At 38.2% G+C, this 25,860-nt stretch overlaps 1 protein-coding gene across 2 annotated transcripts; it reads right to left on the bottom strand.

Moving 5' to 3' along the window:
* Positions 1 to 3,516: 3,516 nt before the first annotated feature.
* On the bottom strand, positions 3,517 to 24,651 carry LOC146314580 (testis development-related protein). Of its 2 annotated transcripts, XM_084738183.1 has the most exons (5): positions 24,217 to 24,651; positions 14,010 to 14,066; positions 8,751 to 8,909; positions 7,106 to 7,221; positions 3,517 to 4,878 (listed from the first exon to the last, which is right to left on the bottom strand). In XM_084738183.1, exons 1-5 carry the CDS (start codon positions 24,301 to 24,303, stop codon positions 4,440 to 4,442), a joined length of 858 nt encoding a protein of 285 aa, XP_084594309.1. In that variant the 5' UTR covers positions 24,304 to 24,651; the 3' UTR covers positions 3,517 to 4,439. The 2 variants fall into 2 exon arrangements, with proteins under 2 accessions (XP_084594309.1, XP_084594308.1); XM_084738182.1 differs by lacking the exon at positions 8,751 to 8,909.
* Between the last annotated feature and the right edge of the window lie 1,209 nt (positions 24,652 to 25,860).

Consider the following 25,860-nt stretch of genomic DNA (forward strand, 5'->3'; position numbering starts at 1 on the left):
TTTCTGTTCTTCATTTTATACTGCACCGCAGGGAATTATTTGGCCCGTTGTTCTATTTCATCACTTGGGTTTGAATATCATTCCAACTAAAACAGCAACACAAAAATGTGGAAAAGTCCCACCCCTGTTTTGCTCTGTGCTCCAATTCAGGTAGCTTGGCACCTCAGTCGTCTTTCTCCTTTTCCTGTTTCCTGTATTTAAATATGCTATGTACTCGGCTAGTCTATGTTTAAAAGAAAAAATACGATCAGCAACAATACTCAGGTAGGCTGTGGCTTTAAACAATGCTCAGTTGGTACTAAGTGCCTACATGCCTTAATGCACTGAGTTGCTGCCCTGTGATTGGCTGATTACATTCTTGCATTCACAAGCAGTTGAACAGGTGTTCCTAATAAAGTGGCTGTTGAGTGTATAGAAACAATACCATTGCTGTTTGCATTCAAACATTGGCCCACATACTGCGCTTATAGCAATGTATGATCATAGTTATAAGCATTTATAAATATTCAGAATGTTTTTTTAACAGTAATCAACACATTATAAAGTATTTTGTATATATACCTCAAGTATAATTAAATTTAATAATTTCTGGTCATATTAATGTTAATTATTGTATGATTATAAAATCATTGTGTTGTATTAAAGCTGTTTGAATGTCAGTGACCAGCAATTATTAAGTATTAGAATATTTAACCTTATAAGTAAGAGACAATGATAATAATACAGTGAGCAGGTCGTTATTCTCCTTTAATAATGGATCTTGAATCACTCTGCTGGGGTTTATTTTGTAATAATGGTCTGTTCACTGTACATTATCTCACTTATTACGCACCTTCTTACTAAAAATAATTAATAATGTGACACAAAATATCAATTTACAAATGATGTCACTGATATAAACATTATTTAATTGCTCTCCTAAAGTCTATGACATAAAACATTATGAAATGCTTTTGAAAGTGAATGTGTATGAGGCACAGTAGAATGCATTATAGACAAAGACTTCATGGAAAGTGTTATCAACATTTTCAAAACCTACTTTGGAAAATTACAGCAACAATAAATAGTCACATTCTTGTGCAAATTAAAGATGTGGAACAATAATTTCTGTGGTAGCTGTGCAGTGGCTGGTTTTAAATGCCTGCTGAGAAAGAACCCGGGCAGACCGTTTCTGTTTTTGCCACTGTATCAGTGAAAACCATCTGGGTGGTGAAAGCAAAGTCCAGTAAATCAAGGCGTAGATTTACTCCGAGCCGCAAACTGTTGAAAGAAGTAGAGCCAGGCAGTCAAACTAAATCTTTATTCTGCTTGAGAAAAATGTGACCCAGCCTTTCAGTGAATAAATACAGGATACAGGCATCCCTGGAGGTGGACGTGTATCTGTGTACACTTCAGGCTGCAGTGAAGCAGACTTCAGTATCAAACAGATTCAATAAACAGATTAAAACAAACAGAAGGAGAGAAGCAAAGACCAGTGGCACGATGACGACGACTCATTCACTCATTCTAAAAGAAAAATCATCAAAGAAATGAAATTACATCCTCTCAGTCCTGTACAATATACACACATGCATTAAAGAACTGACAAGCGTTTTATAATGTCGCACACAAACACTTGTGCTGCTGGTTTGTAACTGGAAACCAGTGAGAGTCTGAGTAGCTGGTGCAGCACAGGTGCATGCTGGAAGGAGACAGCATGTTTGGATGATTGGGTTCAAATTTACAGCAAACACATGATGCCATTCTACATCATGATACAAGGCACTTCACACAGTTTGGCTTTTATCTTTTCATCATTACAAGTTTTATAAATATTATTCAGCATCAGATTTAAACATTTATCATCTATGATACTCTGGGCTTCGTTTTTTTTTTTCCAGTCAGACTCACATTTATCACGCTGATCCAGTGGCATATTGATGCCACGCTAGAAAAAGAAAAACAGATCAGTGCAGTATAACGTTATAACTAGAAAAGGTCATTGTTATAACAATATTATTAAATGTCATAGTAATATTTCATGTTATAACAAGATATTTCCACATTCTAACTATATTTTCATGTCACAGCAATATATATTCATATTAAAACAAGATGTTTTCATGTTATGACAATATATTTTTATATTATAGCGAGAAATATTCACACTATGTTTGTACAGGGCTGGCCAAAGCCTTTACTGCACCTCAAGCAGAACCCTTCATCACTTACTGTAAATCTAACACACCCATTAACAACTTTATGAGTTGTAGCTGTAGTGTTTACATCATGATAATCTGTAATGTTTTTACCCTTTTATGGTTTTTAATCTTAAAAAGGTAGCAACTTCACAAGACCACACTGTAAAAATGAAAAAAAAAAAAAAAATCAATTTCTAGGCAACTTACTTGAATAGACTTTTGAGCTCTGAGCCCGACTCTTTAGTTTTATGTAAGGGATGATGTACATTATAACAAAATAAACCCTGACAGGGTGATGCAGGATCCCGACGCAAAACGGAGGGGTCCTCAATCATCCTGAAGGTCAAAGTCAATAATGGGTAATAATTTAATATTAAACTATTTGGAGTTTCTGTAACTCAAAGATTCAAGCTGATCTAAAAAAAAGAAAAATTAAGTATCTGAACCAATGATTATAGGTCAGCAAAACTATGTTGTTTGTTTATTTCAAAACTTCTGAGACAAGAGTTTGAGTTTGATTGAAAAATCAAAAACAACTCAGAATTCTTGTGTAGGCAGTCGCCTTGAAATTCTACATTTTCTCAAGTTCTAGTCCTCACTGTGTGCATTGACGTGACACCAAGTCAAATTTATTAAACCAGCATCAGTAGCTCACCAGATTGTTAACATATTTGATTAGCACTGGTAATAATATATCACAAAAATATTACAAATATTTTCCTTTTGGGGGCCCTCTGGTGGTCACTGGGGCCCTAGCTTCTTTATGCCTTAAGTCGGGCCTAAGTGTACATGCCACGATAACATGAAAATATCTTGTTATTACAAGTAAAACATCTTATAATAACATTAAACGCTTCACATTATGACGTGATACTGATCTGTTTTTCTCCCAACACAACAACAGAACTTCACATGTTCTTTACGGTGCCAGCTGTGAGTCCATCCACAAACTCACTGTCTCTTTATCTCTCTTTGACACACAAACACACATGATTACACGCACTTTACGCCCATTACTGATGCATAAGTTAAGGCTGCAGACTCGCATTCTTCACTCAGATGATGTAACTGCAGAGACAGACAGGAAGTGGAAACCAACATAAAGTCTTCAGTAGCACGTTTGCATATTCTTCATTGATTCTCGATCATCGACAGCCACAATAATTACATGAAAATCACTCCTTTTCTTGGCAACATAAAATATCTAAATGCCAGGCCAGTGGATATCACAGTTACAATGGTACAGTAGTTTAAGGCTTTTATTTGTTGTTTATGTCAATATGTTGATTCAAAAGTGTCAGTCCAGCTTAAAAAAAGCCAGTTGATAAAACTGACATATTATCTTCAAGAATTTAGGCTGGGTTGCACCACCAAGGATTAATTTTAAATCCCAATTAAATGTTTGATTTTAAATTCAGTTGCACCAAACTAAGAAAGATTACATTTAGACCTCAGTTTAGTTTTTACTCTAAACAAATATCAAATTTAATTCTGCTGCACAAAACCTTGAAACTCTGATGTATAATGTGATCCAGTATAACGTTTAAACTTACATTTGAGAAGGTTTAATCTTTTAAATGACTGCCTTTTTGAGAGGGATTGAACAAAATAATCAAGTTCTTTGAAGAGAGTTAAGGGACAGACTCAAACCAGTTGAGTTTTATGACGTGTCACTTCTTGATTTCAACAGGTTTTCCTCAAAGGAGAAATCAGAGATTCTCTGTCAAGCTATCATGAACAGGTTAACTACCTTTTAGTTAGCTAGCAAACAATCGAACATTTTGTTAACTTTTTAGTTAGTTAGTAAACAATATAACATTTGTTTAAACCTTTTTAGATAGCTAGAAAACAATGCAATGTTTTAGTAACTTTATAATTAGCTAGCTAACAGTATAACATTTTTTAAAACAACTTCCTCTTTTTTATTTACTAGGTCCTGACAGTGCTCATTCATTCAATTTTAATTGTGCAATAGAGCTCTGCTTGATTTTAAACCTGGATTTACTCATTTTAAACCTAAAATTTTAAGTGAATCCTGGTTGGTGCAACCCAATCTAAAAGGCTAAAATAATAAGGACAAACTTCATGTGTTATGTTCATGGTTTGACTACAGCATCTTACTCAATAACAACTGACATGAACACCGGTTTTGTCCAGAACTGGGCTGCAGAGAGGAGCAGATATTTGGTTCAGGTCCTCATCATTTGATGGGTTGAGGGTCGGAGGGGTCAGGTGGGTGTATCAAAGGTCAAGCTGCTACTATTTAAACCCCTCCCACGCGCTCTCTGACACAATCCCTCTGCTCATCCTGCTGATGCCGGCCAGCTTGACTTTGGCACGGGCTGTCCACCTCACGGCGGCCGTTGAATCCTTGGAGTCCGACAGGTTAGCATAGCGGGAGGAGTCCTCCTCAAGACCCCGGCCCCCCCAGGAGGCCAATTCCAACGGGAGGCCTAGAGAGTCGGGGAAGGACACTGGCAAGTCCCCATTCTGGCTCTTGTCCTCTGGGGCCTCGTCGGTCCCGGTCTCAGTTAAGTTCTCCAGGCGAGGCGGCTCCCAGCCTTCCATCTTCTCCAGTTTTTTGGTGGGTGAGATCTGTCTCATCGTCATGGTAACGCTCTCCCAGAAGCAGAGGCCCTTCTCTGGCTTGTCCTTCTTTTCCTTCTCCTTCTCATCGTCCTTGATTTTCTTGTGAGACCTTTGGAGACAGGACAAAAGATTATAGCATATACAGCAGCCAGTCAACAGTTCACATCTTAAAGGAGACCTATTATGCTCATTTACATCTCTATATTTTCATTCAGGGACTCCACTAGAGTAGCTTTGCATGATTCACAGTTCAAAAACATCCTTGTCTTACACTAGCCCTTTATGCAGGCCCTCTATTCAACCTTTGTCTGAAACAAGCTGCTTTGGCTCCACCTTCCATGAAAGCACACTTTCCTCTGATTGGCCAGCTTCTCGGAAACCTGCTGAGGCACAAGACCCATGCTGCCAGCCAGGCCTCACTGATTACTGTACAAAAACACAACTTTATTCATGGATTTTAGTGAAACTGAGCTTTATTTCATGGAGAAAACATTTTCTGATCCTGACCATGTTGTCCTCCGGCTGCTCTGCCTCAACTCAGGAGTTTTCTGACTGGCAGACAAGTTTTACTTGTTGTTAGCAGCTACTTTAGTGTCTAGTTGGCTAGTTAGTTCAGAGGTCAGTCTGTATCAGTCTACTATAACCCCCTGAGTGCCTCTGAGCACGGTCTCAGCGTGCAAAATAGTGATATGGGGCACTGAGTTTGATTAGTTTTTTAGTTTTTTTTATCAGTCCACAGATGAGACAATAATTGGACAGATGACAGAGGCAGCTGGAGCAGAGTGTACACAAGCACACAACTTGTCTTAACTTTAGTCATTGATTTGGGTGAAAGTGGAATGTTTTATGGAGAGAATATGTTCTGGTTTTCTGAGTTACCTGATAGGCACAGCTTAACTTGTTGTTAGCGCAGGGTTTCCCCACCAGGCCTAAATTGATCCTCTGCCAGACCTAAGCATCTGGGATTTTTTTTAAAGATTTTTTTTCAAACCAAAGTTCAGTGGGGCAGCTCAGTGGAAAGCTCACAGTCACCATCAGTGTTGTAATCCACTACTTTTTGCAGTAACTTTTAGTGTATCTGGTTGCCTTACAAATTCAGTAACACTGTTACAATTGCTGAAATTTAAAAGGGCTCATTACTCATTACTTTATGTGAAAACAGCCAACAACTTCAGAGGATTAAGGTTTATTATAATTCAGCCTTTACTATTATGCAGAAAAGTACAGATCTGGCAGTCAATCAATCAGACTTTATTTATAAAGCACTTTTCACACATACAGAATGCAACACAAAGTGTTCCACACAATAAAAACAATAAACAATATTTAACTATAAATAGGACTGGTTAGGTGTGTATGAGACACTTTCACAGTCACTGCAGTGTGGAACATTCCCCATACAGCGAGCCACTGTAAACTCATTTCACAAAGGGGTGATTAATTTAGGTTTTCCTCTTCATACATGTTCCCCTTCCTCAAGGGCTCTCCAAGTTTTCTGGCAAATGAAGCTCTGTTCAAACAACTACAAGTGGTTTGACATGACTCCATTATTTCTAATCAACTTTGTAAATATTTTTGCTACAAACACTTGACCACTGATGGCTGCAGAGTATGTCCCTCTTATGCTGTGAACCAGAAATGATCTGGGCAGGTCTGACGTACATTCAACAGGCCGCTAGTGACACCAGTATGTTTTTTTTTTTATATAAGCCAAATATCTCTCTCTCCTGCTCAACCAGAATCCTTTTGCAAAAGAAAGAAAAAGGAATTTAGTGGAATCAACTAATCTTTTCTCATTATCTTAACATAAATATACAAGTTTTATTGATTCGAGTTAATTAAACATTAACTAATTAATTTGCAACCTTTTGACTCGAAATGATGAGTTGAATGAATGTACTGTACAGAGTTCAATCAACTCATTACATTAATTTTCTAAAGAAAGACGATCAGCATATTAGCAGACTTCCCAGCATGCATTGCTTGAGAGTTAATAAACTTTGAGATAAATCAAATTTATTTGTAATGTTCATCTGTGTTATTGAAGAGTTGTTAATTAAACTGTAATCATGGTATTAATATCAAGTTTATTTAACTAGAAATTTTAAAAATTACATCAACTTGTCTTTTCACATTCAGTCAACTTAAAATTTCAAGGCAGCCCAGACACTAACTTCTCTTAAGTTAAAACAAAATTTATTTTTACAGTGTGGTCAAGATAACAACAAGCCATGATACCACTATGTACTTATAGAAAGTTTAATTAATATCATAGTAATCTTCATGTAAAAAACATACATATGTCAATGATAAGATAATTGTTTGTGTAACCTCACCCTCTGCGGTCAGCCAGCTTCACCCCGGTCAACAGGAAGTGCTCGTCATCTTTGGAGGAGAACATCTTCTTCTCCTTCCTCTCCTTCTTGGACATGATCTTCTTCACCTTGGCCTCCTGACAGAAGAGCAGACAACAGAACATTTGATGTTGAAATGCAGAACTCATCTGTTGCATGTTAGTTTATTATCTCTGATGCCTTTTTGTGAGTGATTTATGCTCCTGGAAGAGAGTGATTTCATAAACCAGCATCAGAGGAATTTAGTTCAGATTGATGGATGCACTGTTTTTCGTTGGCTCTGAATTAATCAAACGTGCTCTCCCTCATATCTAAATACATCCATCATCTATTCAGCATTTTTTAAAATCTCTGTTCGCAACAACAATCCTTATTTTTTTCACTTTTTGGCTTCAGACAGTTGAACGATAAGATTCTCACATCTGTATTGTCAATATGAAGCTATTTCCAGCAGCTGGTTAGCTGAGTTGGACTGGAAACGAGGGGAAACTGAAGGCCTGTCCAACGGTAACAAAGTCCACCTACCATCATCTTAAACTCAGTAATTAACATGTGACTTCAAGATAAAATAGACAGCTTATGTGGGGTTATGTTTTGTGCTGTAGCTACTGCTTGGACGGGCACAGTGACTACAGAACTAGGCTAGTTGTTTTCCCCTAAATATGAAACTCGTTTTAGCTTCATATTTACCAAACAGACACAAGAAAGGGATTCATCTTGAACTAACTGGTTAGCAGGTAATTAGCTTAGCTTCATACAAAGTGGAAACAGATTAGAACAGCTCGCCTGGCCCTGACTTGTCCATAACTTAATCCACTAATAGACAAATTCTTTAACCTTTGGATAGAGCTAGGCTAGCAACTTCCCCCTGTTGACAATCTTTGTGCTAAGCTAAGCTAATGGGCTACTGGCTTTAGCTTCATATTAACACTGAAAGTGATAGTGATTATGTGATCTTACTCTTGGAAAGAAAGTGAATAGGCATATCCCCTTAAACAAATCCTTAAACGCTGAAATATACTTGCTTTTAACTACGCATTTGCATACGCATCCCTTCGCTTCATGGCTGCCTCACGTATCCTGCATCCATTTGGAGCGATGGTTGTGCGCGTCCTCAGAAATTAACGCTATGCATACACAAAGCAAAATGTGTGGTTAAACAGCAAGTATATCTCTGGCCTAAGGTAAATTACTAATGCTGCTAATGTTGTTCCAATATGGAGACCAGTATCAGAAATGCCTCAGATACAGCCTAAAATTCTGGATCGGGTATCGGGTATGAGTCCATGCACTGATCAAATTTAAATCAGTCGAGCAGCAGGTCCCTGTACACCTTTTTTTTTTTACCTTAGCCAAACCATACAACAATTATAACAATCATATCACATCCATACAGGTTTAGCAGTATACAGCTGTTAAAAAGTATTTTAAATACACTGTCATTGTATCAGCTGATACACAAAGTTAAAGTATAAGAATCAGTATTGGAAACCATCTGTGCTACAGATGCTGAAATATATGTTTGTTATACTTTCTTATTGTTGTTGGACCAAAAAGAACCTTATCGCTACAGATATATTGAGAGAGGCAGAGAAGGCTGAGTGGCATTGACTTGGCAGTACCGTACGGCACATTCCAGTGGAAGACCCTCCACTCCCTCTGAAACTCCCCTGGACTCCCCCGTCACATCAGAATTCCTCTCTGCCCCTGCAGCTTTCCACCGAGCACAGATACCGCCCTCCACAGCGATTATACAACAAACTTCTGGCTCCGTTTCTCTCCATGCCTGGGAAGAATTCCCAATGTCAATTGTCAAGGTCATAACGTTTACTCCTACTCACATCCGTGCCTGCCTTTGCTTCACCGTTATCAAAACATTCTCAGTGCTCCCATCGTTATTTGATGAATGCACCTGACCTCGGCGACCCCTATAAGCGGCTTCTTTTGTTTCTATGTTTTACCTATCGAGGAGCGGCATGCGTGCAGAACATCAACGCACACGTTTCATCTCCTGTTTCGTTCTCTGTGTTGAAGACCAGAGGATGTGACAGCGGCCACAACAAGCAAACAAGTAGCTGGACATGAAAGCAGTAATTCCTCAAACCAAACAGGAACATGTACAATAAGATCTGTCACAGTATCAGAATGTCACAGTTTAGATAACATGACTTCATAAAGAACAGTTTGTCCTACAGGTATACAGCCTACACAAGCTCTACCAGGGGCGGAAATATGAACAGTGCAGGCGCTGGGTGGGGGGCCCATAGAGAGAGCCAGCCCTCCTGCAGCTTGCACCCGGCAGAACCTTTCTCCTGTCCCTTCATGTATTTAGATATGCTATCAATCAAAGTTTCGGTTCATGGGGCAAGAGCTCTACCAACTGAGCTACTGGGCCACTGCTGGGGGACCGTTAAAAGGGATATTAAGGTCTACAATAGCCCCCTCTCAAATTAGCTAATGTTAGCTTGCTACAGAGCAAAACAATACCTAGCTAATGATTGATTTAGATTAGCTAGCTAGTTAGCTAGCGTTTTGCTTTAGAGAAAAACACTTGTTAGCTAATGATTGATGTAGGTTGGCTAGCTAGTTAGGTGGTGTTTTGAAAACATTAGCTATCATATGTAACTAGCTAGCTGATGATTGATGTAGAACAGGTAGTTAGTAACCTAGTAACCCAAGACTGATAAACCTCAAACATAACAAGTAGCCAAAATTTACTTAGAACTGAGATAAATCTTTTCTAAGAACGGGACTTAGAAAAGGTCAATTCAAATTGCAACCTTGAAAAATACTCCTGTGTTCAAAGAAGAGCTTGCACTGAATAAAAATGGTTCCATTTGCTATATATGCCTCTATATAATTGGTTAAATGGTCAGTAGCAATCTATGTAATTAAATTATATGCTTCTTCTACATAAACTAAAAAATACCATACTATTTTTAAAAAATAATACTCAGTTGTATGACTAATTTCTGTACCACTTTGTAATAAGATTAACTGACAACATAATTAATAACCCATCTATAGATAATTTATAATGGCAGTCTTATTCAAAAGTGGTACCGTAATTTCTTATTTTCTTTATATTTCTGTCATATACCGACATGCACTGATGATAGCCGGGTAATATGTATGTTATCAAATCTATTTTATCATGTGATTAGCCAAACACTGTTGGTAAATTATATAGTATATACTGAATATCTAATGGTGTGTGTGCTTCATAACTAGCAACTAGCATGCACCAGGGCCAACATATTATTATGCACTGGGGCCCGTTGTAACAACCTTGCGCCACTGAGCTCTACATTTGATCCCACTAACGATCTCTTCTCATATTCAAAACTATGTGATATATGATGGATTTAACTCGGCCTCACTCTGGTATCTCATAAGGAGACAGGCACTGCTGCTGATAAAGGAAAAAAAATCAAATCCTCCTCTCACCTCTCATCACCATCGACATGCCTGAGGGCAAGAACGCAGTTTATTATCATCAAAAATATTTACAAAATTCTCGTCTCAGCTATTTCGACACCCTGTCTCTAGTCTATCTGTGTCTCTCCTCGCTCTGCTTCTTGTTTCCTGTGTGCCGCCAAGTGTAAACCGTGGATCAGATTTGCTGTAGTTTGAGCAGAAACCAGAGATGCCAAAACAGATTGAATATAGCTGTGTGTGTATATGTGTGTGGAGCTATAAATTTCCAGTTGTGTGTGTGTGCGTGTGTGTGTGCATGCATGTGTGCACATACAGAGGCCTGCCTATTCACCATTCTCTCCAGCATTAACCTCCAGGCCTCCAGATCCAAAAGCAGCTCAGTGCCCAGTAATCTCTCCGGCCAAGAAGTAAGTAAACCAAGCACCTCACTGAGGCTCGCTGTGTGGGGGAGCTTTACCTACAGCTCCACGCCTGGCAGAACAATAGAGCTCTTATTGGGCCAAATTCTTCCATCCATACCCCAGAGATGGAAGCTGGGAGATTAAAGAGGCATTTGAATTTGGAAATATTGCTAATTGACCCTTCTTAAGTCCTGCCCCTTTTTGCTCTGTGCCCCAGTAACAGTAGACCAAGCTTTGGTACCCGGTGGAACATGGAAAAAAAAAAAAGACTAATTTTTGAAGATGGTTAAAAGATGTTGTTGGGCGACTGGTAAAAGTCTGGGTCGGGATCCACAGGTAGATCACAGAAGATTTTATCTGGGTCCCCAAATAAATAAAGGACTATCGAGGAAATTCTGCAAATTTAAGATTTATATCTGCAGGATAGTAAAGCATTTAAAATGTGTATATTATTTTACTGATACTGAAAAACAAGAGCCTGTTAATTCTGTCTAAATGCACTTCTTGTGTCTCATTTAGGCTAAAATACTCAGCCTAAATTAATTTATTTCTCATTTGTAAAGTTTTAACGTATATATTTTCAATAAAGCATCAAGATAAGATGCAGAAATGGCTCTAAAAGTTCAATTAAGTTCATTTATGCACTGAACTGATAAAATAAACGTTTTACAAGTATGGCTTAAGGAATTGAATGTTGGGAAATTGCAAAATGAAACTTCCTCCATCTACAAATGGAATCAGCCTTTTACATTGAAAGGTAACCTCCACTTCCTGGACTCCATGTCTACTTTGTGTTTCCTAATATGTGCATAAAACAACCGACGGTGGAAGAATTGTAGCCTTCAACAGTGTCAGAGCCGTCTGTGGCTATTTTCAGCCTTGTTTTTCTTCCACAGTGATTGTTCCCATCCAAAAGAGCCAGCTCCTAGAAAGAATGCTGCGTTTCCTTCCCTTCTCCAGCCCAGCCGCCCGTATCCTCACAAACAGGACAGGTCATGAAAAATGTGCTGTGAACGGAGTCACCTACAGTAGCTGTACATACAGTAGGAACGCAGCCAGAGTTCAAGGACAATACAGTGTGAGGTTTACGCTCGAGCTTCACACGGCCAGAAGAGTCCAGACACAACCAAACCTTTGAGTAAAGACTTCGTGCAGATCAGGAGATGTTTCATCCCGTGAACAAAGACACAGCACATAATCTCACTCACACACTCATTGTTTATAGTGGGCACAGCTGCAGATAAAGTTGCCTGCACAGACAAAGGCCAGTTATCCTCAAACCCACATCATAAAACCGTTATTTACCAATATGAAGTTTACAGGGATAATGACAGAAATTTTAGACTCACAATATCATGTACCTAAAAATGTACCTAACCTGAACACTCTCTGGATCTTGATTTGGCACTCAAAAGTCAACAATCAACAACAAGCTAACTGTCAAAAATAACAGTTTTAGATATATTAAACCTATCTGTCAATTCTTTGAAAATGTAGGTTTGACTTTTTTTAAACTTATATGCGTATGTTCACATCAAGAAATATGTGTTTCAGTGTTAGTATAGTCCTTTAGTTTAGTTTAGTCTAATCAATTGTCAGGTCAGATGTATCGACTATATCCCATTTTATTCTTTACAAAAGCATGGGCTATTATATTGGCAAGTTAATGTTGACTTTGCTAGTTTCCGTTAGCTATCTGTCAGTTACTGGGAGTTAATATTTTATAAAAACAATTCTCTACTCAAGAACTATTTTGTGTAGCATAGTCATTTTGTTTTGCTTGCATAGGAAAAATTCGATAATAGTAAGCTAACCAACTTTATTAGCATAACTTTTTGTAATTTGGGATTGCCAGTGGGCAGCTAACAACATGCAACAACAACAACTATTTTCAAAATGGAAAAATGGTTAAATAACTACAGAAGACATTCAGTGTGCGATTTATCATTATGAATTTATTTTGCCACGTAAAAAGACACCACAGTTCAAGGCTGGATTACGAAGCTGCTGAAAGACATACAACTGCACCAAAGCCAATGTTGTAAAGGTACAATGTTAGCTGTAGCATTAGCTTAGCGTTAGCCTTTCCTTCTCAGCTTACTTCAAGGCCTTCACTTGTCCAGCAATTGGGAAACGACAGTCAAAACTCTTCTTGGTCTTGAACAGTGAACTGTACATTTACTGCCAGACTGACAAGTTTAAGTTTCTGTTCCGCTATGATTCAAGTTATTATAAACCAGAATTAATATTTCAGTCTTTACCCTAAACTACAGTGTCCTCAATGCAGATCCAAACCCACAGTGACTTCTAGGATAAAGATAACAGTGAACACACACACATGCGCCATAACAACAACCAAGATGGTGTTCCAGTGATAAGGGTAAAGATAAAGCAGGGGATGGCAGCTGAAGGCTGTTGTGTTTACAGATAAACACTGCAGCCTCAGATGTCCTCTGACCCTCCTGTTTTACCTCAGCTGCACTGTGAAGCACTGTCTGCTCATCTGACAATTACAGACCAAGTGTCTATCAGTGCCCAGTCGCATAAACCGCCTTAGGCTACAAATTTAAGTTTCTCCCTGAAGCAAAATATTTCCCTTAGCTAAGGGCTTCACTTAGGAACACTCCTAAGTGCTTAAAAGTTTGGTGCAACATAATTTAAGGTGTTCAAAAATTAATCCTTGTAGATGCAACCCAGCCTTTTAGAGATTAAAGAGTTTTTCCTGAAGTGATTTTATGCAACTAAGGCATCTTTAAATGAACATTTAAGGGAAACCTTAGCCTAAGTGCTTTTATGCAATCGGGCACCAGAGCACTGAGGGTTATCAAGGGATATGGACGTTTTTGGTGACGTAAGATTGATTTGTTTTGGGTTACACAACCATGAGTGAGACATCATAAGAGCAATATTAGAGAGTGTTCAGTCAATGTGTGATAAGATAAGAGCGTATCTACAGGGGGTAACTGTCAGACGTACAACTGTGTGTGCATTGAATATAAGTCTGCATCTGTGTTACGTCCAAATAGCTGTGAAGTGGTGCTGTTTACCTTGGATACTGCAGTGACAGCTTCCTCCTCCTCTTCCTCTCCTTCTATGTCTTTGTCCTGAGACACACACACATACAGCAGCAGTGAGTTAACACAAATAGCAACTCGCCCCAAAACAAACACACACACACACACACACACCATCCACACTTTGTGGCACAGGGATGTGTGTGTGTGGAGTGTGTGCAGACTTTCCTGTGAAACACAGGTCAGCCTTTTTAAAGCTCTAACATAAACATGCAGTGTTTGGAGGGCGAGATGGAGGAATGGATGGATGGAACGATAGATGGGTGGAGGGATGGATGGAGGACTGGAGGGGGAAGATGAGAGGAAGCCACAGAAGTCAGAGGGCAGAGTTAAACAAAAGAGACAGAAAACAAATTCATGACCTGCTGCATCATCATTTGGTTATTTAAGTGCAGCTATTTTGGTTCCATTGTGCTCCAGTCTGCCGGCTTATTTTTTCATTTTTTATATATCCTTTGTATAATATTTGTATTACAGTTTCATTGTTTTTATTAATTTATGTGAAGCTCTTGGTTACTTTGTTTTGATCAGTGCTGTAAGTGGGTGTCAGAGTAAGAAAATAAATGTGGAAATATAAAGAATAATAAAAAAGGATATATTAATGCAGAAATATGGCAAAAATAACAAATTATAATAGAATAAGAAGCACTTTCATTTTATTTTGACCTTTACTTTGTAATTTATCTGTGTATTTATTTCGTTTTCTAGTGTTCCTTTTTCTGTTTTATGACCCCATACTATAAATCTAATAAAAATAGTGATAATATTGCCTGCCTGTCTCATCGCCTGCCAAACTACAGTAACATTTTGCTTAAATTAACCATAACATAAGCATCTGCTCCACCTAAAAGATTATTAATGATATCTTACAACTCATAAAGGGACATTTACTCATTCAGCAAACATTCGGCATTAATTTGAACTCTAATTAACATGAAATGAGCAAACAATAACACAACCTATGTGGCCAAATAGACTGTGTCTGCAGTGATGTTGTCAGAGAAGCGAGAAATTCAGTCAAGCATATTTCCTCAATCTCTGATGGCATATCATGGTCATTTTTTAATTTATTAGAGTAAAATATATTACAGTTTTATCCTTTAAGAAATCCATTTTGCCATAGATTTGCACTTTCCCTGGAAAGGCTTATGACTCGACTTCGACCAGCTCCGAAGGACTTAAACCCATTAAATTATGAGGAGGGGGCAGCGAGAAGTCATCAGACGTGCAGCTGAGCCTCAGATTACTGAAGCGGAGCCAGAATTCTTGTAAAATGATCAAAGCTGTAAGAACTTCCAACATGTAACGACTGCATGAGAGTGAGAGGAGGAGGAGGAACTGTGGTCGGACATGTCTGAGCAAAGTCTGCTGGGTCTCCGCCACCTGAGCTGATCAAAGACACACACTCACACACACACACACACACACACTGATCGCTCACTACTGTTTTAGAGAGCGTAAAAGCATTAACAACTTGGAACAGAGGGAGAGAGTGAGAAGAGGAGGAGGGGGGGATTCAGAGTAGTGTTTCGGGGCAAAAAAAAAAAAAAAACACTCCTAACAACAGAAAGCAAGAGTTCTGTTTTCACAACTCAGAGGGGGCATTTTTTCCCCCCGTCTGTCTCTCTTTCCCTCTTTGACTGAGACTGAGTGTGTGAGTGTGTAAATTTTAGCACAGTGTTGTCTTTAAAAAAAAAAAAAAGCCAGATTACTAGGCAATAAAGACGCACAGTGAATTCTAATGCCAAAGTACCAACACTAGTTTCCAAAAGCCACCAACAATACTCCTACACCCTCCGAGCTCAGGGAACGGTTTCTTTCATCAAACATTTCACCAAATATATTTAAAGAAATCTTTCAGCATTTTGAGAAATACACTTTTTTGATGAGGCTTAGATGAGAAGATTGATACTAATCTCATCTCATGAATGCAGCACCTGTCCAAAAAAAAAAAAACCTAGTTGCATCTCTATAGCTCACTAAAGCCCCTTTTACACTGGACAAAAAAAAAAAAAAAACACCATCACCCACAAACATCTGGCTTTTGTCTGAAGTGGAACAGGGTACAATCAGCATTCACTTCCTGGTCAAGTGACTCTGCAGGAGTCATAGGCATAGGCATCAACTTGAGTATTAGATGGTGTCATGTGGTGAGGTGTAAGGATAAATCAGACTTTTTTTTTTATTCTGGAATAGAGGCTCATATCCCATGAAATGCACATGTTATTAAGGTATAATTTTGGATATAAAAAAAAAATCAGTGATTAATTAATTAATTAAAGGAGCAATATGCACATCCAAAAAATGAGTATAGCAGTCCAAATAATGAGTTGGAGCCATAGGCTGTATAGGCTGAAATCTTATTAAGTTTACAGTCTATGGTTGAAGCAGGTTGAAGCTGAAGGCCTCCTCTTCCCAGACTCGAGGAAGCGCAGGCAGGCTGCAGGAACACTGTAGGAGTGCAAGACGAGTGCAACATTGTGATTTGATGATAACGAGCATCCGACAAGTCAGCTGTTTATAACTGTCGACTACCTGTCAATGTAAAGCTAAACCCGTTGTCCTGAAAACAAAAGTCCAGTGCTCTGGAAAAACATACTCTGGAGTTTGAGTTCAGTCTCTGCCTGCCAGACTCCATTCACATTTTGCTCAGTTTAACTATTATAAACAACTCTCCATTCTCCATTAAAGTTGTAAGATAAACCTCTCAAACGTTTTACCTGATCTTAACTCCATCCCCTTCAACAGAAGATCCGCTCAGTTTTATTTTTTTCCCCTCACCACTAATGATTTAGATATGAGGCCGTCTGAAGTTTGTGCTCAGACCTGATCTGTACTCTGAACGATCCCACTTCACAAAGAGGGAATTAGAGTGGTGTTATTGAAGTATTCAGGTGTGTTACTGCTTTAAGCCAAAGACAAACAGGCGCACGCACCTCCTGCAAGCTCACAGCTGCCTCTTACAACCCGCTGAACTTCAATAGAGAGCTGAGCGGTGAGAAAGCAAGCTGCTGCTGCACAGGGCCTGGACTGTAGTCGCCCTGGAGCACTGTGTTGGGAGGACCGATATTAACTTCAAATCCTGCATTTTCTCTCCTCCATCTCCCCTTTATGCTCCCCCTCTTTTCCTTTGTGTTGGTCTATGGATGTATTATCCCTTTAAACTTGTCTGTCTCTGTCTTTCTGCCTGCAGGTCTCTGTCTGTACGGTCTAATGTACGGTTTCAGCTCATTTCATTGGCAAAACATGTAAATCACCCGTTCTGCAATAAAACATTAACAGAGATAACAGAGAGCGAACGAAGTACAGAAGAAAGAGACCTGCTGTAGCTTCTGAGGATGAAGTAAACACAACATTTTGATCAAGTGATTTGAGAGAATATTACTTTGTACAAGAGTCACTGTTTCCATCACTGATGCACCAGGACTAATACTGGTGGGGAAAGAGAAAGAACATCACTTGTGGGGCCCTTGAGTGAGGCCCCTGACCCTAACTGCTCCAGTGGTGATGTCCAGCAGCCAGCAGATCAGACTGTGGTTGTTCTCAGGTTTGAATGTGTGTGAAAGCACAGCTTTCTTTTTCAGGAAAACCGCTGAAACCTCTCTGGATAAATAAAGATACAAATAAGCAGACCTGCTTGTGTCTATTTAAAGATTATTTGGCAACACCTTATTTTGCAGCGAAATGACACTGTTGTAACCTTCACATGAGACCTGTCATAACATGGAGTCTGTATAAATGTTTATGACTGTTGTCAGTGACTGTCGGTGAGTGTCATTCAGTCAGTTGCGTTGTTTGAGATGTCTTTGTGACAACCTGACATAACTGTTAACAGTTTAAGAATTCTGCTTTTTTAGAAAATTCCAAAGGTAAATGCTTGAGACATTTTTAAGATGTAGAGAATATATGATAATATTAATTGGCTTACAAATTAATTAAAGCTAAAATATGTAAAAATGTATGCATTAAAATGTCTAAAAACTGCCAACAACTACTAGTTGCTTCAACTTCCATGAAAACACGGGATACACCGAGTACTCAACATGACTAAACGTAACGTGAATAAAAATTAAACCAAGACAACATAAACATAAACACGTCATAAACATGCCATAGCAGGCCTAGTTATCAAACTTAAAGAAACAATTTAGCTTTATGTTTTAACATCACATTATACTGTCATATATGTTGGTTGGTTTTGACATTGGCTGTCATAAGATCATTGACCCTAATGGGAGACCTGTAAAAACGACATATAGTTATGTCTTATGTTAGCTAATGTTAGCAAAATGCTAGCTAACAGCTAGATTATTAGGTAGGTAGTTACATCTGATAGTTACTGCTAGTTAGCTTGCTTTTTGTTAACTTTAACTAACTTAAGATGTGACTATATATAATTTTTACAGGTCACCCAGCAACAATTTTAGCCATCTACAAAATGTGGTTTTCTTAAAAGCATAGACAAGCCTGGCGCAAAGCATATCGAAGTACAAGAAACAGGAAAGGAGAAACTTGACCGATGTTCTGCTGTGTACCAAGCTCACTCATCTGTTATTGGAGCACAGAGCAAAACGGGGCAGGACTTAGCACGATTATGATGGTGCTATGAATAATTACCTCAACTACTGGTACCATCTGGACTTGTCATAAATATTAAATGTTATAAGGCCAGTTTGTCAGCAGAATACAGTACCAAGGTGATTTTACAGACTCAACTGATGGACACAGCTAGCTTACCTTGTTATAAGAGTAGGCTAAAGCTGCTCCTAGATCAATTGTTAGCTTGCTAGTTAGCTAGAAAGTTGACGAAGGTTCTAAAAGGGACAGAATTTAGAAAGGGGCAATTAGAGCTGCAACGATTATTCAATTAATGGATCAATTGTAAACTGTTGAATTAGTCACCAACAGTTTTCATATTCGATTAATTGTTTTGAGTTTTTTTTCCCCTCTGATGTGAATATTTCCTTGTTTCTTTAGTCCTCTTTGAAAGGAAACTGAATATATTTGGATTGTGGACAAAACGAAAATTTGAGTATGTCATTTTGGGTTTTGGGAAATAGTGATCAACATTTTTTACCATATTTTGACATTTTATGGATGAACAACTAATCAATCAAATGGCAAAATGATCGACAGAATAATCAGTTATGAGAATAATCAGTAGTTGCAGCCCTTGGAACAATTTTGAGAATCAATTAACCATTAAGTGATTGTTCAAACAAAATCGACATAATTAAATTAAATATTTGAGTTTTGAACTGTTGGTCAGACAAGACAAACTATGAAAATATCAGTTTGCATTCTGTGAAAATTTTCGCTGTTTTCTGACATGTTACAGACCAAACTATTCATCGAGCAGTCAGGGAAATAATCAGCAGATTAATAACCCTATTTTAACTTACATTTATGTAGCTTTAGAGTTGATCAGACATATTTCTAATTCAGTCTGACATGTTTATCTTTGGTGACTCTAGGATGGCCGAAAGACTTTTAAAAAAGAAGCTCAGCAGATAGTCATGCAATGTGACCATGACGCAAACATTCTCAAGATAATCCATCTTTCACCCTCTCCCTGCTGGGTGCACAGACAGCGTAGCGACCACAATGTGAATGAGGGGAAGGAAAAGCCTGCATGTCCAGACTGTGTTATCATAACTTTTTATCCTGGCTTCATCCTGTATCACTGCTGCCGGGTTGGATCAGCCTCTTCTCTGTGTTTACGACATTTTATGATCCAACCTCTGACCCCTGGATGTGTTTTATCGCCATGGCGACTGGATGAGACCTCCCTGGTGACTTTCCCAGGAATTCTGAGGAGAAGTTGCAGCTCTGACTTCAGTTCTGGTCGCCACTGGAAGCAGCAGCAGCAGCAGAGTCACCCAAGCTGAACTCCTCAGAGGTAAAGACCACATGTGACGGTTCCCAGGGTGGACGTTAAAAACGGCCAATAAAAGCCAGCCAAGGGTCACAGATCTCGACATTATCACGACAACAGATGAAAAATGCTGGGAAATGGTGTTGACTGATCTTCCCAATCGCCCACTACATGACACATTTATACATCCAGTGAATGCTGTCAAGCAATGCACTGAAGGATCTACAGGCAGTGAATAAAATCGGACATGGTTTAACATCAAAACAAGTTCACACTGTTTTAAAGAACCAGTGTGTAGGATTTAGTAGCATCTAGCACACAGCTTGTACATTGCAGACACGATGCCTCACCCTCCCCTTCCATGTGTGTAGAGGAAACTATGGTGGCAGCGAAACTCAATGGAGTCTTTATGAATGTTTGTTGTCATTGGGTGTCAATCATTTCATGTTTAATTTTAATTACTGTTTGACAACTTAACATTAACCAAGACAGCACAACCCATCATAAACATGTCATAGCAGGCCTAATTGACAAAACCTTTATTGACTGGTCATGTTTCCACCACCAAAACAACAAAATGTGACATCAAAAATAAATTTTTTGAATTAAATGCATGTCTTACTTAAGTACAAGTACAGATACCTGTGTAAAAAAATACTCTGGTAAAATAGAAGTAGTGATTTAACTTCTTAAAATAACTTTAAAATCACATTTTGAAGGACATTTCTACAAGCTGTTTCTGTGCAGCCAACTGAACCTCGCCCTCTTTGATCTTGATCGCAGGATCAAGTCCCCTCTCGTCTGTTTCATCTTGTTAGGTCTTGTCACATCTTTTATGTCGTTTTGTTGCATCTGTCATTCGTGATATTCACTGATAGATACAAACTGAAACCGGTCTTGATGTTGGGCTTTCACATCAGGGACTTGGGCCCGAGTACTCTAAACCACAAAGTTTGCGCCAGAGTCCACTTGAAACGGTGGTCTCAGTCACAGTTTGCATCTGGTGTAGGGATGCACCAGTACTGATACCAGCATTGGGTATCGGGTCCGATACTGTCCTCACGTACTTGTACTCATAAAACTACTCCAATACCCAATAACCGATACCACGTCACGAAAAATAACCGCTTGACACAAGCAAACATCTCCAACACGACGCAGAAACAAAACTGTAGCACATGGCACCACACTCATACCTGTCCCCCCCAAACAATGGCAGGTAGGAACTAATTAGCTCTTAGACAAGAGGGACATGAAGAAGAAACTTAAATACTACACATGTAAACAGGTCATTAAAATACTAGTTAAAGTGCTGTAAATGATAATGAAATAATTATCATATATAACACCATTTGTAATCACCATTTGATTCTGCAAGTCCATAATAAGGTTGGGTAATTGTTGTTAGTAAAATAACTTACTACAAATGGCCCAAAAATGTAATGTGTACAGTAACTATGGTTACACCAGCAGCAGGAAACAGCAACAACTTGTTACATTTAGAAATTGAGGAACATCTGATGAAAATAAAACAGGTTTTTTTAAAGTATTGTAAGAACTGGCATTATTAAGTACTCGTATCGGTACTCAGTATCAGCAAGTGCCCAAATGTAAGTACTTGTACTTGTACTCGGTCTGAAAAAAAAAGTGGTATCACTGGATCCCTAATCTGGTGGGAAAGTGCACTGTACCAAAACAAGTAAGTGGGCTGCAATTGGGATCTTGCGATTACAAGGATTTTCTGCACCATGGCAATGACATAAACAAAAGGCGGGATGGGGGAGTGGAGAAGTTGGGCAATCGTACTCAGATACAGTACGAAGCAATCATACCCATGCAAGCAATCATGCCTGTTTTGAAAATTTTAGGGGTAGAAAGGACAGATATATCCGCTAAAATGTAGGGAATAAAAGTGAAAACTTGTCTGGAAAATCAACACTCAAGTAAAGCACAGATACCTGAAAACTCTGTTTAAGTAAAGTAATGAAGTATTTGCACTTTTAAAGACATTTAACGATATTTTGATCACATGTACAGTAATCTAATTACACACCACAAGCATGATGATGTGGCACATTATTTAGACTCCATCAAGGCTTCAACCTTTATGAAGAAAACTGCACTGTTATAACTGGTATCTACAATAAGAAATCTGGGAATTACTAGAATTTGACCAGCACTGAACAACTGAAACTTGTCCCATCTGACCTAATCCATGCTCCACAGGTTTAAAAGGATTCTACTACAAGAAGTTCAAGAAATAAACATGTCAGCTTGCTATTTCTTATGACACAGGACTGCTGCATGCCTTTGTGTGCGTGTGTGTGCCTTATCTTCTCCCCTGTACCCCCCAACACCTTGACAGGGCCCAGCTGTGTGCATGTGCTGATACCGATGATTCAGAGGCTCTCAGACCTCACACACTGCTGCTCACCTTTGAAATGTGGACTTACACGACGGAGTGTCTGAGTGTGTTTGTATCTGAGTGTTTATCACTCTCTTTTTCCAACAACACAGAACATTAACACACACAAGAAGTAAAAAACAAAATGCTAACTGTCAGTCAAAACTTCATTCAAAACCTTCAAGATTTATAGGACACAAAGTAGATTCAAAAAGATTCAAAGCTGACACAAATTTGAGTCTGAAAGTCTGCCTACTGTACTTTAAACTACATATCACATTCCCATTTTATACATTTGGGTTTTTATTGTGTTCAAAGCACTCAATGATAATAGTCACTTTACCATACTTATAGTTTATAGTATCCATCTAAAATATATTAGGATTGTTGTGGTTCTTTCTGGGGAAATAATGAGCTATTTCTTCTTTGACATCTCAGCATTTTAGGAAGTTTAGCAGCTCTGACAGACAAGTAGTAAAAAAAGAAAAACATGAGTTGAAAACTGGCTTTGTGCCTAAATCAGAGATTCTTATTTTTTCCCCCTTACAAGATATAAAATTTACCAGGAATCATATAGATTTATATACAATATATATTTAGTAAGAGTTGCTGTTAGTTAGGTTAGAGTGTAATCTTTTATCTGTTTTAGATTTTAAAATGATAATATATAAGGGATAACGTACAGTGAGGAGATCATAAACCCAGACGAGGTTTGTTTGCTCACTGTTCATTATCCACATTAACACAGCTACATACTTTAAAAGAATAATGATCAATAATTTGACACAAAGTATTGACCGAAAAACAAATTTATTGATTTACAGAGTCTGTGATAAGAACTGCAACCACAGCAATGGTCCTTTATTGAGAAATATAAACAGACTGTAGACAGCTGTATCTGACCAATCAGGACTGATTGGTCAAAGGTTGTGTTATACTGTTTGTTGAAACTATGTAGCCTTTTGGGTTGCACTTAAACTTTACAATACACAAATAAGACTTAATAAGCCATTCTTTGTAGTAAATTAGACAAAAACTAGAAATATGTTCTTTATTAGACAATAATTATGCCCTAATCAGACACCATACACTAACAGTACTCTCAGTTCTGCTGTAATGTGTCCTTAATTACCCTCTAAGAAAATCTAATAATGGTCTAACAGTGAGAAATAATGCCCTTTATGTCTTTGTAATTTAGCTTTTGATAAAGCCTAAGAGTCTAATAAAAGGTCTAATACTGTCTAATAAAGAACATATTGTTTCTAATTCTGGACTAACCTGTTACAAAGCTTGATATGTCTTAATACTGTACAGTAAAATGATGTTCAAAGTTTTTTTTTGTGCTTAGGGTCACTTGAACCACTACTACTTAATTTGTGTCTAGTTTCTAATTGCTTTATTGATCATTTACTACATAGTAATATGTATGTTGGTCCACCGTTGAAAGAAATCAGTCAGTGCTTCTGTACTTCATTAAAAACATCTAAGGCTTTTGACTAATATCTCAAACTGCAGTGTAACTTTTACTTTCCTGTCTTATTTTTTATTTACTACTTAACTTTATGGAAATGAATGTGTTTTTATATTACCTCGTGTTCCTTTTTACATTTTGTCTGTTTACATTTTGCCTGTTATGTGAAGCACTTTGAATTGCCTCGTTGTTATAATGTGCTGTACAAATAAAGCTGCCTTGCTTCACTGTCACTGTGACACCTATTGAAAAAACATCCTGAAACAAGTGAAACGGTACACTGAACAAGTGGAATGACACACTTTGGTAGACTTACTCATACGCCTATCATTTTTGCCAATCTTTAACCCTATTTTTAAACCAAAACAAACGGAACATAACTGCCTGTCATTGTTAGCAGTGACTTGTCTCTTTCCATCCGTCTCTTTACCTTGTAGGAGTGATGATAGTGCCAGGACATGTCGTCTTCCTCTGACGCATAATCCACCAGCACTTTACTCTTGCTTTTCTTGAACATATCTCCACTTGTCGCTGAAACAAGCCCGTCTTGACCTTTTTGTTTTTTTAAGTTGCCTCCTGTAGACAAAAAGCCCTAAAGTTCTCCCTGAACTGTCCGTTTTCGTTTTTCTGGAGAGATCGCAGCGACGCACCACCTCAGCGCGTCCCGTGTCCGCTCTTTTGGTTACTTTCTGCAGCAGCAAAATCCAAGAGGCTTTCTCTGCAAACAGCTTATTCATTCAGAGAAGTGCCAGGAGGTTTTTTTTTTTTCTAATGACGCTCACATTTCGTAAGAGTTTGGCGTGTGTTTGGTGCGTTTTTACGCAGGCTCGACCACCTGGACCTCCGGCCGTCGCTCCTCCCACATCCCCCCTCTGCTCCGGTTCCCTCAAGTTGCCATGGCAGGAGGAGGAAGGGGTCATACGTCTCATCTCCGGCCAATGCAAGCACTGAGCCGCGCGTAATGCAAAATAATGTAACTTTTTCATATTCTGAATTAACTGAAGGTTGAAAAAAACATGGAAACTGACATTTGGATGCTGCAAACACTTTTCAGATTTTACAAGTAGATACATGTGTTTTATGTTGTTATTCAGTAGTAGACAAAGTAACAATAAAACAATGTAAACATCATCATTACAAGTAAAAAACAAAACAAAAACTTTTGTACAAGTATTATGAAAGTGTATAAAAATGCAACAGAACGTTGCCTGTCAGTGTTATACAGTATATTGTTATTGTTGTTGTTATTGTTATTGTTGCTACTGCATGTTACTGCTTGCTACATAAGCATGTCAGCTGTGTTTAATGTTATTGCTGGTCAAGATGTTTCCACATATTGTTTTAATGATGGCTGAATAAAAACAAAGAACTTAGGGGGAAAAAAATGCATTTTAGATGATTTGTTTCTTTGTTTGTTTATCTTTCTGTATTTGTGATTAAACTGATGAACTGGAGTAGCAAGGCATTTACTAATACATGTATTTACATAATGTCATAAACAATAAATATTCATCAAATACTGTATATCACATTTAGACAGTAATATGTATATTACCTCAAGCACACGTACAAAGGTGTTTTGAAATACTCACATAAAGTAGGCTACAAGTAACTCAAATTTGTACTTAAGCTCAGTACCTGAGTAAATGTAAGTGTACATTTCACCACTGGTGACTCCTTTAAGATATTTATATGTACTATTAACATTTTAGAAAATATGATACATTTTTATGGATGAACCTTTTATGTACGTTAAGATATTAAAGCAATATCACGAGAGAGACAGAGGGCTGTTGGACTGAATTTGAGCACAGCTGTGACTCAGGCATATATAATCACAGCCGTGCTGATATTCAGTGCAACAGAACTCCCTCCTGTGTGATATTGCTTTTATTTAACAGTTTAACAAAAACCATTTATTGATTAACAGTAATAAGTGAGAATTGATTATGATTTCTTTGTTTATGTGTTAATTTATGTGGCTCCGCTAACACAAATAGTTCTGCCACTGGACTGGACTGTTGCCAAGCAACACAATAATTTTTCCTGCACACTAACGTTAGCTTGCTACCTG

The sequence above is a fragment of the Lutjanus erythropterus genome, chromosome 15 (genome assembly GCF_056507025.1).
Source record: "Lutjanus erythropterus isolate fLutEry1 chromosome 15, fLutEry1.hap2, whole genome shotgun sequence".
Lineage (NCBI taxonomy): Eukaryota > Metazoa > Chordata > Actinopteri > Lutjaniformes > Lutjanidae > Lutjanus > Lutjanus erythropterus.

Bases quoted from the DNA above. Each gene is read 5' to 3' on its own strand.
- LOC146314580 (XM_084738183.1), bottom strand. From the start codon at position 24,303: ATGTTCAAGAAAAGCAAGAGTAAAGTGCTGGTGGATTATGCGTCAGAG. The intron at 7,222-8,750 runs GTACGGTACTGC...CTCTTCTGTCAG, and splicing joins GTCTTCCACTGGAATGTGCC to GAGGCCAAGGTGAAGAAGAT. The intron at 4,879-7,105 runs GTGAGGTTACAC...CTGTCTCCAAAG, and splicing joins AAGCTGGCTGACCGCAGAGG to GTCTCACAAGAAAATCAAGG.